Source organism: Thamnophis elegans, chromosome 1 (genome assembly GCF_009769535.1).
Source record: "Thamnophis elegans isolate rThaEle1 chromosome 1, rThaEle1.pri, whole genome shotgun sequence".
In the NCBI taxonomy this organism is placed as follows: domain Eukaryota; kingdom Metazoa; phylum Chordata; class Lepidosauria; order Squamata; family Colubridae; genus Thamnophis; species Thamnophis elegans.
The window spans coordinates 118863936-118877918 of record NC_045541.1 but is presented as its reverse complement, the minus strand read 5'-3'; the positions used below and the strand labels follow the sequence as shown (position 1 = coordinate 118877918).

At 41.0% G+C, this 13983-nt stretch overlaps 1 protein-coding gene across 1 annotated transcript in view; it reads right to left on the bottom strand.

The window, feature by feature from the left end:
• CCDC9B (coiled-coil domain containing 9B) overlaps nucleotides 1–13983 on the bottom strand; it is a 59480-nt gene that overhangs the window by 13032 nt on the left and 32465 nt on the right. Inside the window, exons 6-9 of the mRNA XM_032213593.1 lie at nucleotides 11852–11926; nucleotides 4848–5032; nucleotides 2288–2343; nucleotides 1456–1509 (exon numbers count right to left, since the gene is read on the bottom strand). Coding sequence (XP_032069484.1) covers nucleotides 1456–1509; nucleotides 2288–2343; nucleotides 4848–5032; nucleotides 11852–11926 — 370 coding nt within the window. The remainder of the gene's footprint in view (nucleotides 1–1455; nucleotides 1510–2287; nucleotides 2344–4847; nucleotides 5033–11851; nucleotides 11927–13983) is intronic.

The window sequence follows — 13983 nt, the reverse complement described above, 5'->3', positions numbered from 1 at the left end:
TTCGAAAGCATGTAAAAATGCAAGTAGAAAAATAGGAACCACCTTTGGTAACAGTGTTCCATGCGCTTAGTCATGCTGGCCACATGACCACAGAGATGTCTTCTGACAGTGCTGGCTCTTTGGCTTTGAAATGGAGATGAGCACCGCCCCCTAGAGTCAGGAACGACTAGCACATATGTGTGAGGGGACCCTTTACCTTTAACAGGAGAGAATGACACTCTTCTACCATTTGACTGTGACTGATTTGCAGAGTCCTTTGTCAATGAAGTTGCTCAATTTCCCCAAGGTCTTGAATCACAAACAGTAGATGTAATGACTGGCAGGAGGGAGTGCCATGACAGTTGGGAATGATTCTTTCTGGGACAAACTGCTGGTAATTGTCAATTTTCCAAACATAGGAGGTGCAGTGAAGCCAGCAGGCATTTTGTTTCTTTTATAGGTCTAGGACGGTGAACCAGTCCCCTCCTCCCCCCCACCCGAAATTAAGTTGGCCCTGTTGTTGATGGCTTTCTAGAAGCAAGCTAAGCTAGGCCTGTTTCAGAGAGCTTTTGATCATAATGATGATGCTGCCTAGTTCTAGTTCTTATGACAGTAATAGAAATTAGTATGGTTTTAATGTTTACCCTTACAATAGACATTGCAAGTTAATAAATTAAATTCTTTATCATGGACTTCTTCTGTGTTTATATTATATTTTGTAAATGATTTGGAGTCAATTTTAGAGTACAGTAATATATAGGAGAGATGAGAGATGAGATAGAGAGAGAGAGAGAGACAGAGACAGAGACAGAGACAGAGACAGAGAGAGAGAGAGAGAGGGAGGAAAGGAGGGAGAGGGAGAGACAGAGAGAGAGAGGGAGATGGAGATAGAGATAGATAGATAGCGAGAGAGAGAGAGAGAGAGAGAGAGAGAGAGAGAGAGAGAGAGAGAGAGAGAGAGAGAGAGAGAGAGAGAAACTAACTAACTGTAATCCTTATCTACCTTTCTGGTGGTAGCATATGCTCTACCATCACAATTCCTGCATTCATGGTCTGTTGTTTGTCAGCCTTTCCCCCAGCTACCTATCTAGTTATGCCTTCACTGGGAGAAAAGAAAGTCTATATAGGAGTGATAAATCTTTCTGGGAAAGAAAAAAAATCACTCTCTTTTTTATAGCAGTAGCACAAATATCCTCCAATAATGATGAAGTCAAAGTGCAGTAAACAATGGCAGCTGCATTATAGCATTGGAAGAGAAAAGCAATCACAGATCTACTGACTTTTATACAAGTAGCAGTTGATGGTTTTTTTCCTGGAATCATCCAGGGGTTGAATAATGACCTTAGGATAAAATGTCCTCTGCTATATAATTCTTTTTCAAGACACCCACACCCACAAGATAAGTAGCTTGTGAAAAGCAGCCACTTCGGTAGTATATCTGAACAGGACTCAAACTTGCTTCTTGGATCTACTCACCTTTCCCATCAGAAGGTAGAGCTCGTAGCTGGGACTTCCGGACACTTTTCCCCCCTTGAATTCACAAAGCATGAATAATATAAAAATTTGTACACTTGGGCAAGGTGTGAAAAAGCTGCGATAATAGTGAATAAACAAAGGAAATATTTTTGCTTGACAATACAATATGCCTACATACAGGGTAGAAACCTCCAATTTTTTTAAAGGAATATCTTTTCTTTTTATGAATTAGAATACGTATTTTAACTTTTAAATACCACATTTAGTATTCAGTATAAGCTCTATAAATTATGTCTTCAAATCTTCTCTGTCAAACTAACCACTTTTAATAGCAGCTAAATTGTATACTGTGAAAACAGGCTGATTTATGCTAGCAATCGAGATACATAAGTGAAGTATCTCTTTGGAAATCAGGGTTTTTGTATTCTAAGACAACATAAGATTCCATCTGATGGAATCTTTCTTTTCTGAAACACTGGATACATTACTAAATTCCAAAGTTATTTGGGTCTAATAACCACTGATTTAAGATTAAAGTTTTTCTCATATTTATTTATTATAGAACCACATAGAAGCAAGACTGCATTAGGGTTTGAGGCATGGGACTACACATTCCATCACTGCCTTCTACCCTTTATTTTGGACATTTTTTTGAGTTTCAAGTCATCATAATGTTAAACATATGACTCATTACCTAAAATGGCTCTTTTAAAAAAAAGAAGTAGAATCAGAACCAAAGATTAGACAGAAAACAAAGAAGATAGTCAAGAAGTGAAATGTTCATAATTTCAATATATTTAAATCAGTACTCAACTCAACTCATTTTGCTAACCTTTTTTATTCTGGGGACAGTCCAAAACTGGTTTTCCATCCCTTATATCCTCAAACCTGCAAATTAAAAATATAATTCATGAACTTTGACAGATTGATCTTTTCTAAGTATTTCAAAGCCATCTATGGCAATGACATTACAAGACTATGATGATCTGAATTACAAAGGGTTTCATAATACAATGTTCTGTTCAGACTGTTCTGAACTATTCCAATCATTTTTATTTAGTCTCCAGAAGTAATAGTTGGTTAGGGAAAACCCTTACTGTTATGATTTCCGGTTTGCCATAATCTATATACCAAAAATTCATTATAGGATTTAAGAGAGATGTTTATTGATAAGAGAATAAAAGAGATTTACAAATTGTATAGAAAATAAATTGTGAAGACCTTGTTTCTAAATATGCTGAGATATCCTTTTTCTCATATAGCTGGCAGTATAATATATCCACTATGGACTGCTGAATTTAAGGCATTTACTGAGAAAGAGACATTGATGTACTATCGCCTTTCTCCAGTAATCATAAGCCATTTGCCAGTAAATGTATTCTTGAAATTTTGGTGATTTCTTGTCTACCAGATTACAAAATCTACCAATGACCTCTTTGTATAATCTGCAACATGAAGAATGCTTAGAGACTGATATTATTATGACTGGTTGCACAGTCAGCCAGATGTTTGTATTGGATTTGGCATTTTTATCCACCTTTTGAGTTCTTCTCAAGGACCTGGGACAGGTAGAAGTTGTTTGATGGTGTTAAAGGTATTGTTTCAGGATATAAAACTGCCTTTTAAAATTGTCTGATGGTGAATCTGTCAGTGCTGGTGGTGTTCAAGTGATGCTCCAGTTGTTTTCGGATTGAACCTAAAGCATCTATTGGATGGGTGTCAAACTCACATTGTCATGATGGCATCACGTGATGAATGGGGACTTTTTCCCCCTTCACTAAACCAGGCATGGGTGGAGCCAACATATGACACATCCGGCTTGTGGGCTGCGAGTTTGACAGCCCTCATCCATTACTATTGATACTATTTTTGCTTTCTTATGCCACAGTCATTCTACTTCTATTTTCAGGTCTTTGGTTTTTGTGGTTTTATGCAGTTCTTTCTCTTGTATTCTCATATCACTAAGTACTGCAACATCCACTTTGCAGACTTCGTTGTCTTTTTTATTGACAATTGTTAACTCTGGCATGTTATGTGGCAAGTGCCTATCTGTTGGAATTCTAGAGTTTCTGAGCTCTTGAGTTTCTTCCTTTTCTTTCTCTATTTTGTGGTCCCTCTGGGTCTTGATTGTAGGCAAACAGCATTTTTTGAGAATATTCCACTACAACAATGTTGCCACTTGTTTGAAGTCAATCCCTGTGATCTTCTTGCAGCAGCTGACTAGGTTGTCAACTGTTTCTTCAGCTTCTTTGCAGATGTTACAATTGCTGTCTGTTGCTGTCTTCTCAATTCTGGCTTCGTACTGTACTCAGAATGTATTTAGAAAAACAGAGTTGGAAGGTACTTGAAAATCTTCTAGTTCAACCCCCTGCTTAGGCAGGAAACCCTACACCACTTCAGACAAATGGATATCCAACATCTTCTTAAAAACCTCCAGTGTTGGAGCATTCACAACTTTTGGAGGCAAGCTGTTCCACTGATTAATTGTTCTGTCAGGAAATTTCTCCTTAGTTCTAAGTTGCTTCTCTCTTTGATTAGTTTCCACCCATTGATTCTTGTCCTACCCTCAGGTGCTTTGGAGAATAGTTTGACTCCCTCTTCTTTGTGGCAACCTCTGAGATATTGGAACACTGCTATCACGTCTCCCCTAGTCCTTCTTCTCATTAAACTAGACATACCCAGTTCCTGCAATCATTCTTCATATGTTTTAGCCTCCAGTTGAATGTTCTTAAGGCTTAGTCTTATGTAGCCAAACTCAGCCTCTCTGTATCTTTCTTCAACTTTCTTACTCTTAGCCATTGCCAGGTCTTATTGTTATTTGCTTTATTATTATTTTAAATTTATTGTAGCTGCCCACCCTCATAGACTCTGGGTGACATAAAAATGCAAAACAATAAAAATAGGCAGCTTGTACTAAAACAGTCAGACCATAATAAATCCAACCAAATGGAGCTTTTTGGACTCCAAGAAAGGGGGCATAGTCCAGGGGTGAAATCCAGCAGGTTATGAAGGTTCTGGAGAACTGGTAGTGGAAAAAGTTGAGTAGTTTGGGGAACCAGCAAATGCCAGGAATGGAGATTTTGCAGTATCCTTCCCCTGCCATGCACCAAGCCATGCCCACCAAGCCACGCTCACAGGACTGGTAGTTTAAAAAAATGAATTTCACCACTGGCACAGTCCCTCTCTCTGGGTATACTGTTCCAGAGGATGGGTGCCATGACAGAGAATGTATGCTTTCTTGGTCCTCTAAAATGGCAACACTTAATAGAGGAGACCTGGAGCACGTCCACTCTGCCAGAACATCTTGGACAGGCAGAAACAGTTGGAGATAGGTGGTCCGTCAGATGTCCAGGACCTATGCCATAAAGGGAGATAACATGAAGATAACATACATGCACTTGGTTTTCTCTACATCCCAAGCCCGTCGCCATTCACCCCTTGCATTCTTGTGGCGGGTGAGCCGCTCAAGATCAATCTGATCCCGTTCTTTCTTCCACTGCATGTACTCTGACCGTTCTCTCCCAGTCAGGGTGCAGTTTTTCTCTTCCGGGGTCTCCTGAGGAGAGTTCTCTCTTTCCTAATAGAAAAAAAGAATGAGTAATTAATATGAAAGCATTCCCTGGGTATGCCAAATACGACCTATAAGAGAGGTTTATTGGAATAATTTTTAGTAGTACTGGGAGCTTCTACTTGATTTATGACTTAAACATTGTAATTTCTCTAATCAAATAAGTCGGTTTATCAATCTCAACAACAACTTGATTTGTCTTCTGTTGATCTTTTCCCCTTTTATCGTCAATTTTATAGGACATGGCCATTTCAAAATATGACACAGTTCTTAAAACGTGGAACATTGAGTGCTCAGCAAATAAATAGTAATGGTTTTATAAAAGATCATTGCAGTATGAAACTGCATAGGGAGGCTCTGAGGTAAAGAAATATGTGTCATGATTTTTCAAAATTAGGAGCCTAGCATACCTTTCCTATCCTGGTGACATTCAATTATATTGCATTACAATCCCCATGTCTTGTAAGAGCTGGTAAAGATGGGAATTGTAGTCTACCATATATGAAAACTTTCACATTGGGAAACCCCATCCTAAAGTAATGAGGAAAAGTTTTTATTGCCTGAGTTATCTGTCATGAATTATTCAAACCATTCATACTTACAGTATACAAGTGGGATTTAACTTGCACTTCCAAAATGCACATGTACAAAACTAGGGACACTTCTTATGATATCAAAATGGTAAATTGAAAGTTTAAATGGCTGGCCCTACTTTGGAAATGTTTCAGATTTTGTACATGACACATCGAAGGAGAGGTGTAATTAAAGTGGATTTCCCAAGCTTTTTTTTTTAATAGCGAGATAGTTTCAGTGATTCTGGCTGCAAGTGGGATTTGAACCAGGAACTTCACACACCTTTAACTATTCTCTTGCCCTTAAATGTACATAGCCAACTTCTTCCACTGTAGGGAGCTCAGATGGCCCTGTGTACTAAACACCATCAAGTAGACAAGTACACAAGCCAGGGCAATGTTCCTTGAGGAGATAATTATTTGCCAGCCTCCAGTAGCCTTGTGATTTATTGTTGTAATTGCCGAATGCTAGTCTTGCTGAAATGTTTAAAGACTTTAATAACAACAAAGAGTGAAAAATGCAACTCAAAACAAAAAAAAATGTATCTGAAGGAAAAACTATCAACACAGCAAGAGTTTGCTGCAATCCATTTGAAGTTGGGGCCAACCAGCAATTTTCTACCCAGTCAAGGATATCCAGTAGGGACCCAAATATACAGCTTGTTCTACAACATTATTTTCCCATGGGTAATTCAATATCCCATCTCTTTCCCCTTCAAAGGTTGCCCCCCCCCCTTTTCCTCCAAACAAGAATTAATCTCCTTCTATTTTATTGCGGATCAAAATAGATGGGAGGAAAATTAAAGACCTGGAAACCTGTTTCCAAGGAGACTCACCTGTGTGGGTGGGCCAAGGGGAAAGGAACAAGAAGGCTTCACTTTGCTATCAGAAGACAGAGCAGTGCCTGACAAACTGAACCAGATGTAGGTGGGGAAGGCAGCTGTTTAAGAGATCCTTTTGAACTATTGGAAAAGGTTCCACCACAAAACCGCGCTCGACGAAACCGCGCTCGACGAAACCGCATAGCTGACGTCATCAACAGGGCGACAACAGCGCGGAGACAGAAGCACGCTGTAAACACTAAACCTAAAATTAACACCTAAACCTAACCCCCCTAAACCTAATCCTAAACCTAACCCTAAACCTAACTCTTAACCTAACCCTTAACCTAACCCTAAACCTAACCCTAACCCTTAACCTAACCCTAACCCTAACCCTAACCCTTAACCTAACCCTAAAGCTAACCCTAAACCTAACCCTAACCCTAACCCTTACCTTAAGTTGAATCGGCTTGCTTTCAAAGCGCTATTTAAAGCGCCCTTCTTTCTCCGCGCTGGCTGTTGTCGCCCTGTTGATGATGTCAGCGACACAGTTTAATCAGGCGCGGCTTAGTCGAGCGCGGTTTTGACAGGTCATGATTGGAAAAACTCTGCTAAGTTTAAAAGCCCCAAGATAAATTTATAATAAAGCTCCCTCTGGCATCCTGATTTCTGTCTGATTCCTAATTGTTTCTCATAATCTACAATGCCTCACCTACCAGACTTGGGAGTTTAGGGAGTAAGCAAGCAGCATGAGAAATAAGAGGGGTATTTATAGTATAGGATGAAACTTTGATTGCAGAGGAATACTTTGTGTATAAAGACTCACCTGGGAAGAGTCAGTTAGGACATTTCAAGTCTGGAAATAAACCATAAAGCAACCCAAGGGCCATCTCGGTCTTAATGGTTACAAGCTGAGACGGTAACTTGATCAAGCTAGATTAAAATGGTTCATTTTGTAGGCACACATAGCAATAGCAATAGCAGTTAGACTTATATACCGCTTCATAGGGCTTTCAGCCCTCTCTAAGCGGTTTACAGAGTCAGCATATTGCCCCCAACAATCTGGGTGCTCATTTTACCCACCTCGGAGGGATGGAAGGCTGAGTCAACCTTGAGCCGGTGAGATTTGAACCGCCAAACTGCAGCTAGCAGTCAGCTGAAGTAGCCTGCAGTACTGCACTCTACCCACTGCGCCACAATCGGCTCTTCAAGAAAAACCATGTTGCTAGCCATCTCTATGGTATTTTCATGGGAAATCCATAGTTGAACTACTCTTATGCTTTGGTAATAGTTCTTGGCACAGGTTGTTCCCTTCTTGATTCCCAACAAAAGGAGGGCAAAACAGGAGTGCCTGGAGATTCTCAGTCAGCCAGGTTGTTAATTTCTGGGCGAAGAATGGAGGTGAGGCCAGAGTGATTGCTAACAGCTCTTTATTCAATACTGCCTGTGAGGCAGCTGAACTCCCTGGCTGACACAGCTCCTTTTATAATAAACTGATCAGCCAAACAACCAATCAAGAGAGAGTATTTTCCCAGTCCAACAGCGGACCAGAATGAAGACTTCAACTGATGACTCTACACTATATATCCGTGATGGTGAATCTATGGCACGCGTGCCAGAGGTGGCATGTGGAGGCCTCTCTGCTGGCACGCAAGCCCCAGTTGACCTTGACCAAGCTTGCGCCGCCGGCAAGCTGATTTTCGGATCTTTGCAAAACGCTGTACAAGCCATCAATATACATCTAACAGGAGAAGATAGAGATAAATCCTAGAGAGGCAGGAAATGCTTCTCTGAACAATGGAGATGAATTCTAGAGAGGAATAAAGCTGCATACAGAGCCAACATAACTCCTGTAACAGCATAGGTATGCACAGGGCGGAGCGCGGGGGTGCGCCCCCCTGTGCTCCATTTTTGGTCCCAGGAGGCTTCAGGGAGGCCTAGGCCCAAAATGGGGCACAGGGGGATCGCACGTGCATGCGGGGCGGGGCTGCAGGGGGGTGCATTGTATTATGTGCACGCACTTTCAGCACACGAGGATAAAATGATTAGCCATCATTGCTATATGCACATAACACAGGTCATGATTACCTCAAATGTGCTTTTTCAAAAAGCAATTGGATTTCATTTTGTTTTGTTTTTTTCCTTGAGGAAGACCCAAGAAGCTTCTTCAGTTCTGAATGTTTAGCTCTGAAAGTTCAGAACTGAAGAAACTTCTTGGATGAGTAGCGAAATGTCTTCCTCAAGAAAAAAACGAAGTCCAGTTGCTTTTTGAAAAAGCACATTTGAGAGGAGGCAGGCAAACATTAGATATGCCTGTCACCTTGAGTTACATATTTTAAAAGGCAAGGTAAAAATATCTAATGAAATAATGCAAAAGACACTCGGTCCCACTTCACTCTAAGTCAGGGCTGTCAAACTCGCGGCCCACAGCCCGAATGTGTCACACGCTGGCCATGCCCATGCCCGGTTTAGTGAAGGGGGAGGAAATCCCAATATGTCACATGACATTAGCGTGATAACGCGAATTTGACATCCCTGCTCTAAGTCTTGGAAATAATAGAATAAAGTGCTCCCTTCCCACGATAAGCCAAGGACTGGGAGATGTTTCCTTTAAATTGTGACAATTGCAACCATTTCTGATGGCATCCACCTTCTTTGCATTTGTATTTGAACTGCATTGCTGTAACCTTCTCTTACGGTAATATTTTTCCCCTATTGAAAAATGAAGAGCTGTGCCCCGGGGACTGAAGTGGAGGCATCTCGGCGTGCAAGCATATTACCAAGGCCCAGTATAAAAGGGATAGGAAAAATAAGTTGTTATTGGGTGAGACAATATTTATTTACAGAACATAGCATTAACTTTCAAGGGGTTTAGAATAGGAAACAAATATTTTTGTATACACATCTTCAGCTGAACACACATGGCTGGATGAGAGAGAAGGAGCACAGCAGCTTTACTGGAAGGAGGTCTCTGACAATGATAGGAACAGGAGAGTATCAGTGTCAGGAAAGGAGTTGTTTACCTTTCAAGCTCAGCTTGGCCACAGCTGTGCCTGCTAGGCCGTAAGGGAGTGAAATTAGCCGGCTTCATTGTACTCCTTTGACTTCTGCTGGGACAGGCAAAGGAGCTCATCTGTGCTGGCTTAATGAGTCACCATCTCTAGGAAAGGGAGGCTGATTCAATTTCTGCTCAGTTAATTAAGAGCATTGCTTGGCTCAAAGGAGCCAGGCTCTCCCTCTGGGTTCATAGGACATAGTCCTTGCATGTTGAATCCAGCTTAGTTTTAGTTGTTGAGCCGACCCCAGCATGTCAGATCCAAGAAAGCAACTCATCATAGCTGGGAGAAGGAATGGTTTGCATCAGGGGTGTCAAACTCAAGGACTGTGGGTCACATCCCGTCCGCGAGGTGCTTAGATCCCTTGGAAACAGCAGACTGGCTCACAGTGTCTCTGCCAGTGAAAACGGAGCCTCAGGAGCAGACCGCTTGGGCCACCACAGGTGCCCACGATATGAGTGATGTCAAGCTGGCCATGCCCACCCTGATCACACTCACCCCAGCCCCCAAGGTCAAACACAACCCTGATGTGGCCCTCAGTGAAATCAAATATGACACCCCTGGTATGCATGGTTTGATGGCATAGGAAAGCTGTTCTGCTCGTTGTACAAAGAGTCTCAGCCTACACAAAATCTCACAGATGAGCCTTTTATCGTCCTTCAATTACTAAGGTGAATCAAACATTTCAAATCTCGGGCAAATGGATCAAATGAAGTGGATCCTTCCCTTCCTGGCACATCTTGGCTGCAGTGTGGTTAAGTTAAAGAGTTGATTTGGCAAGCGTAAGTGTGGAACTGTGACACTCAGCTAAGGATACCTTATCAGTGGCCATACCGTGCATTTTGCACCCTCTGGTGGACATGTACTGAATGGCATTGTGACAGCCTGAGCTAATAGTTAACTCAGGGCTGAGGACTGATGTGGTGAAAGAGACTACAAGCAGACCTGCAATATGCTCAGAAGCCATCAAGGCTGAATTCTGTCACAATCACTCTTAGACTACAACTTTTTCTTCTCACCCATTTCTCAGAAGCATAAGTATTATGGGTAATTACGAACGACACCGGTTTCATTTGTGCCTTTTTTGTAGAAAATAGAACACACAAAGTTCGTTCAGAACAGCTACAAATTTGTTTTGTTAATCCAATCATGTATATATATGACTAAAATGAACGCATAATTTGTTGGGTTATTTCATTCGTTGGATGTGTGTGTGTGTATGTACAGTATATAAATGCCATTTTCATTTGTTCCGATTCTTGGAAACTGCCTGATCAAGTCTGGGATTTTTTTGGCAAGATTTTTCAAAAGTAGTTTGCCATTGCCTCCTTCTTAGGGCTGAGAGAAAGTGACTGGCCCAAAGTCACCCAACTGGTCTGTGACTAAGGCAGGGCTAGAATTCAAACTCTCCCAGTTTCTAGCCCAATGCCTTACCACTAGAGTAATTAGTTATAAAAGTGGTGTTTTTTAAACATATAAAATGGTAATGCTAAAACCCATAGCATGAACACTTTAGATTGACAAATGTATTCACCTTATTGACATCAATTATGTTTGACTAGCTGTGTAGTACTGTCCAGCTGATTAATTGATTACCTGTCAATTAAGCTGTCAGGGTAAAGAAAGTTAATGGAATAGGACAAGGGAGATTCAGATTCAAGTCTATCTTCAATGATAAAAGTTCATCACATAACTTTGGGACAGTCATTCTCAGCCCAATCTGCCTCACAGTGTAGTTTTGTCAGGATAAAATGATACAATATCCCATGCATGAGCAAAGATGATGATGATGATGATGATGATGATGATGATGATGATGATGATGATGATGATGATGATTTTTCTAGAATTCTGTAAATTGGCATTTGCCCATCAAAAACAATATCTCATAATCAAATCTAACTGGTTGTAAACTAATGGATGGACTATCTCAGTGTTTCTTGGTAACTTTAAGATGCTTGGACCTCAACCTCCAAAATTCCCCAGACAATAGGCAATATGTTGACCAGGGAATTCTGGAAACTGAAGTCAGGTTGAGAAATACTGGTTTATCTATTCACTGTCTGATCTGTTACTGGCCACAAATAGACATGATTTATAAAGTGAAAAAATGCAGTGGCACAATAACAGAAATAAAATAAAATGGGCAAACTGGAAAACAAGTGAACACTTTCACATTCAGGTGTTCATGTGTAGAAAAGAAACATGGTCACCTTCAATTCACCTTCTACCAGTACATCAAAACAGAAACATTCTGGTTAAATTCATGGTTTTTGTAGCTGGGAAAGAACCCAAAATAAGGTACTTTCAAATAGATCCTGTTTATAATACATATGTGTGTGAGAGTAAACAAAACTGAATGTGGGGTTCAACCCTCACCTTTCTGAGGTGCGTAGTCTTTGGATGGTTGTCTTCACCAGACCACTTCCTCTCTGTGGTTTTCCTTTCATCTGTCTAAAGAAATAAAGAAGGAAGGTCTCATTTATTTTTTCAGAAACAAATAGACTACCACAAACATGGGGAAAACCCGCAGAGCTTGCAAGAAAAAAAATCAAGCCTTTTTTAAGAAAAATTAGGAATGGATAGAACAAAGACTATTTACTAAGTCTGCACTACTATTAATCTTTCATCGTTCCTATCACCCATCTCCTCCCACTTATGATTGTAACTTTGGTACTTATATCCTTACGATTTATATTGATTGTTTCCTAATATGATTTTGTTGCTTATTTGTACCCTATGACTATCATTCAGTGTTGTACCTTATGATTTTTGACTAATGTATCTTTTCTCTTATGTACACTGAGAGCATATGCACCAACGACAAATTCCTTGTGTGTCCAATCACACGTGGCCAATGAAGAATTTATTCTATTCTATTCCATTCTATTCTAAAAGGGACCATCGAGGTTGTTTCATGAATTTATGCAACGGAGAAAAAAGTCATATAAGAAGAAAACGAGCAAGCTTCTTGCAAATCCCTTCTGTTCCAGTCTGCCGGCAGAAAGTAAGAGCAGGGCTGTAACTAAAAGCTTAGCCTTTATCTATATCAGCACATTTATTAAAAATGCATAGAGAGAAAGCGCTTCCACATGGCCTTAAGGCATTCCCGTTTGATTTGATTCACTAGTTGAAAGATACTTTTAAAATCCTGGACATAGTAACTCTCTACAGTCTTCACAAAGCCAAATGGTGTGTCCAGGTATGGACCACAGGGCCAAATGAGGAATTCTAGGATTTGGAAGATTCCCAATATATCCCAGATGATGGGATATCATGGCCACAGTATCAAAGCCAGCACAGTGTTATCTTTGTCAGTTGAAACTATAGACATACAACTTTCTGCTATAATATTATTTTTGATGACTATTATTGCTATTGATGATGGCCATTGTCCTGATTCATGTGGTGAGTTGGGCAGCTGTTGTGGCCCAGCAGGAGCCATTGGAGCTGCAAACAGACTCTGACAGCGAGGGGCCCTATGAGTCAGCTCTGGAAGATGTGGAGGACCCTGGACAGGGTTCAGACTCCGAGCAGGGACCAGAGAGGCTGGTTGGCCACCAGGAGGCGCCGGAGGCATGGAGCCGCAGTGAAAGCCAAAGGGAGTTGGTCCCTGAGATCAGGCCCTGGAGTAGTGGGGAGGAACTAAGGGAGTTGGTCCCGGACGCCAGGCAAAGGTGGGCAAATAAGCGCCGACAGCAACTATGCAGATACAGAAGATAATTGGACCCAATTATGTTGTAATTAGGCTCCTCCCAAGAGAGTACATAAGGAGAGACTTTGGGAGGAGGCTGTTTGCAGGATTCAACTAATATACCAACGCTGGAGAAGTTCTCCTGTGTATTTCTTATCTTGGAAGTCTGGATTGCTGCCAAAGTCTTGTCAGTGTGTTTAATTTACTGTGAATAAATTGTCTGGGCAGTAATCTTGTATCAGAGTGTCTCGGCGTACAGAGGGGGTGGTCAGAACAGGCAGCTGTATAAATATAAATATTAGATAAATATTTTATCTCTTTGATAAAACAGTTGAACAAATCAACAGTTACTTGGAGGCTGCACAACCAATAAGAAAGTTAAAATGCCTTCATTGGCCATATCCTTCCAACACAATGATCAATTAGTTCATCTTATTGCTAGGTCAGAGAAAAACCCCAATTTTAAAGGGATACATGGCTGCACCCTCAGAGATCTGAATGGCAGGGAAGGAAGGTCTTCCTCTGGGTTAGCTGAGTGGCTGGCTAGTTAGCAGGCAATAACAGCAGTAAAGAAAGGGCAGCAGCAGTTTTATTTACAGATGCTGAGCCAGAAAAACAGGCTGAATATGCAGGGTGGGACAATGACAGCCAGGAAAAGGGGTTTGTGGACTCAGGATGTCCTTACATCTTGCTGCATCCCTGCAAACCTGTTCCATCCCCATATTTCTCTAGCAAGGCTGGGAGTATGCATTTGCCAAGGTAAAATCTAGTTTCTAGTCAGCTGCTGGTGAAGACATGTAATTTCACATGCAGCACG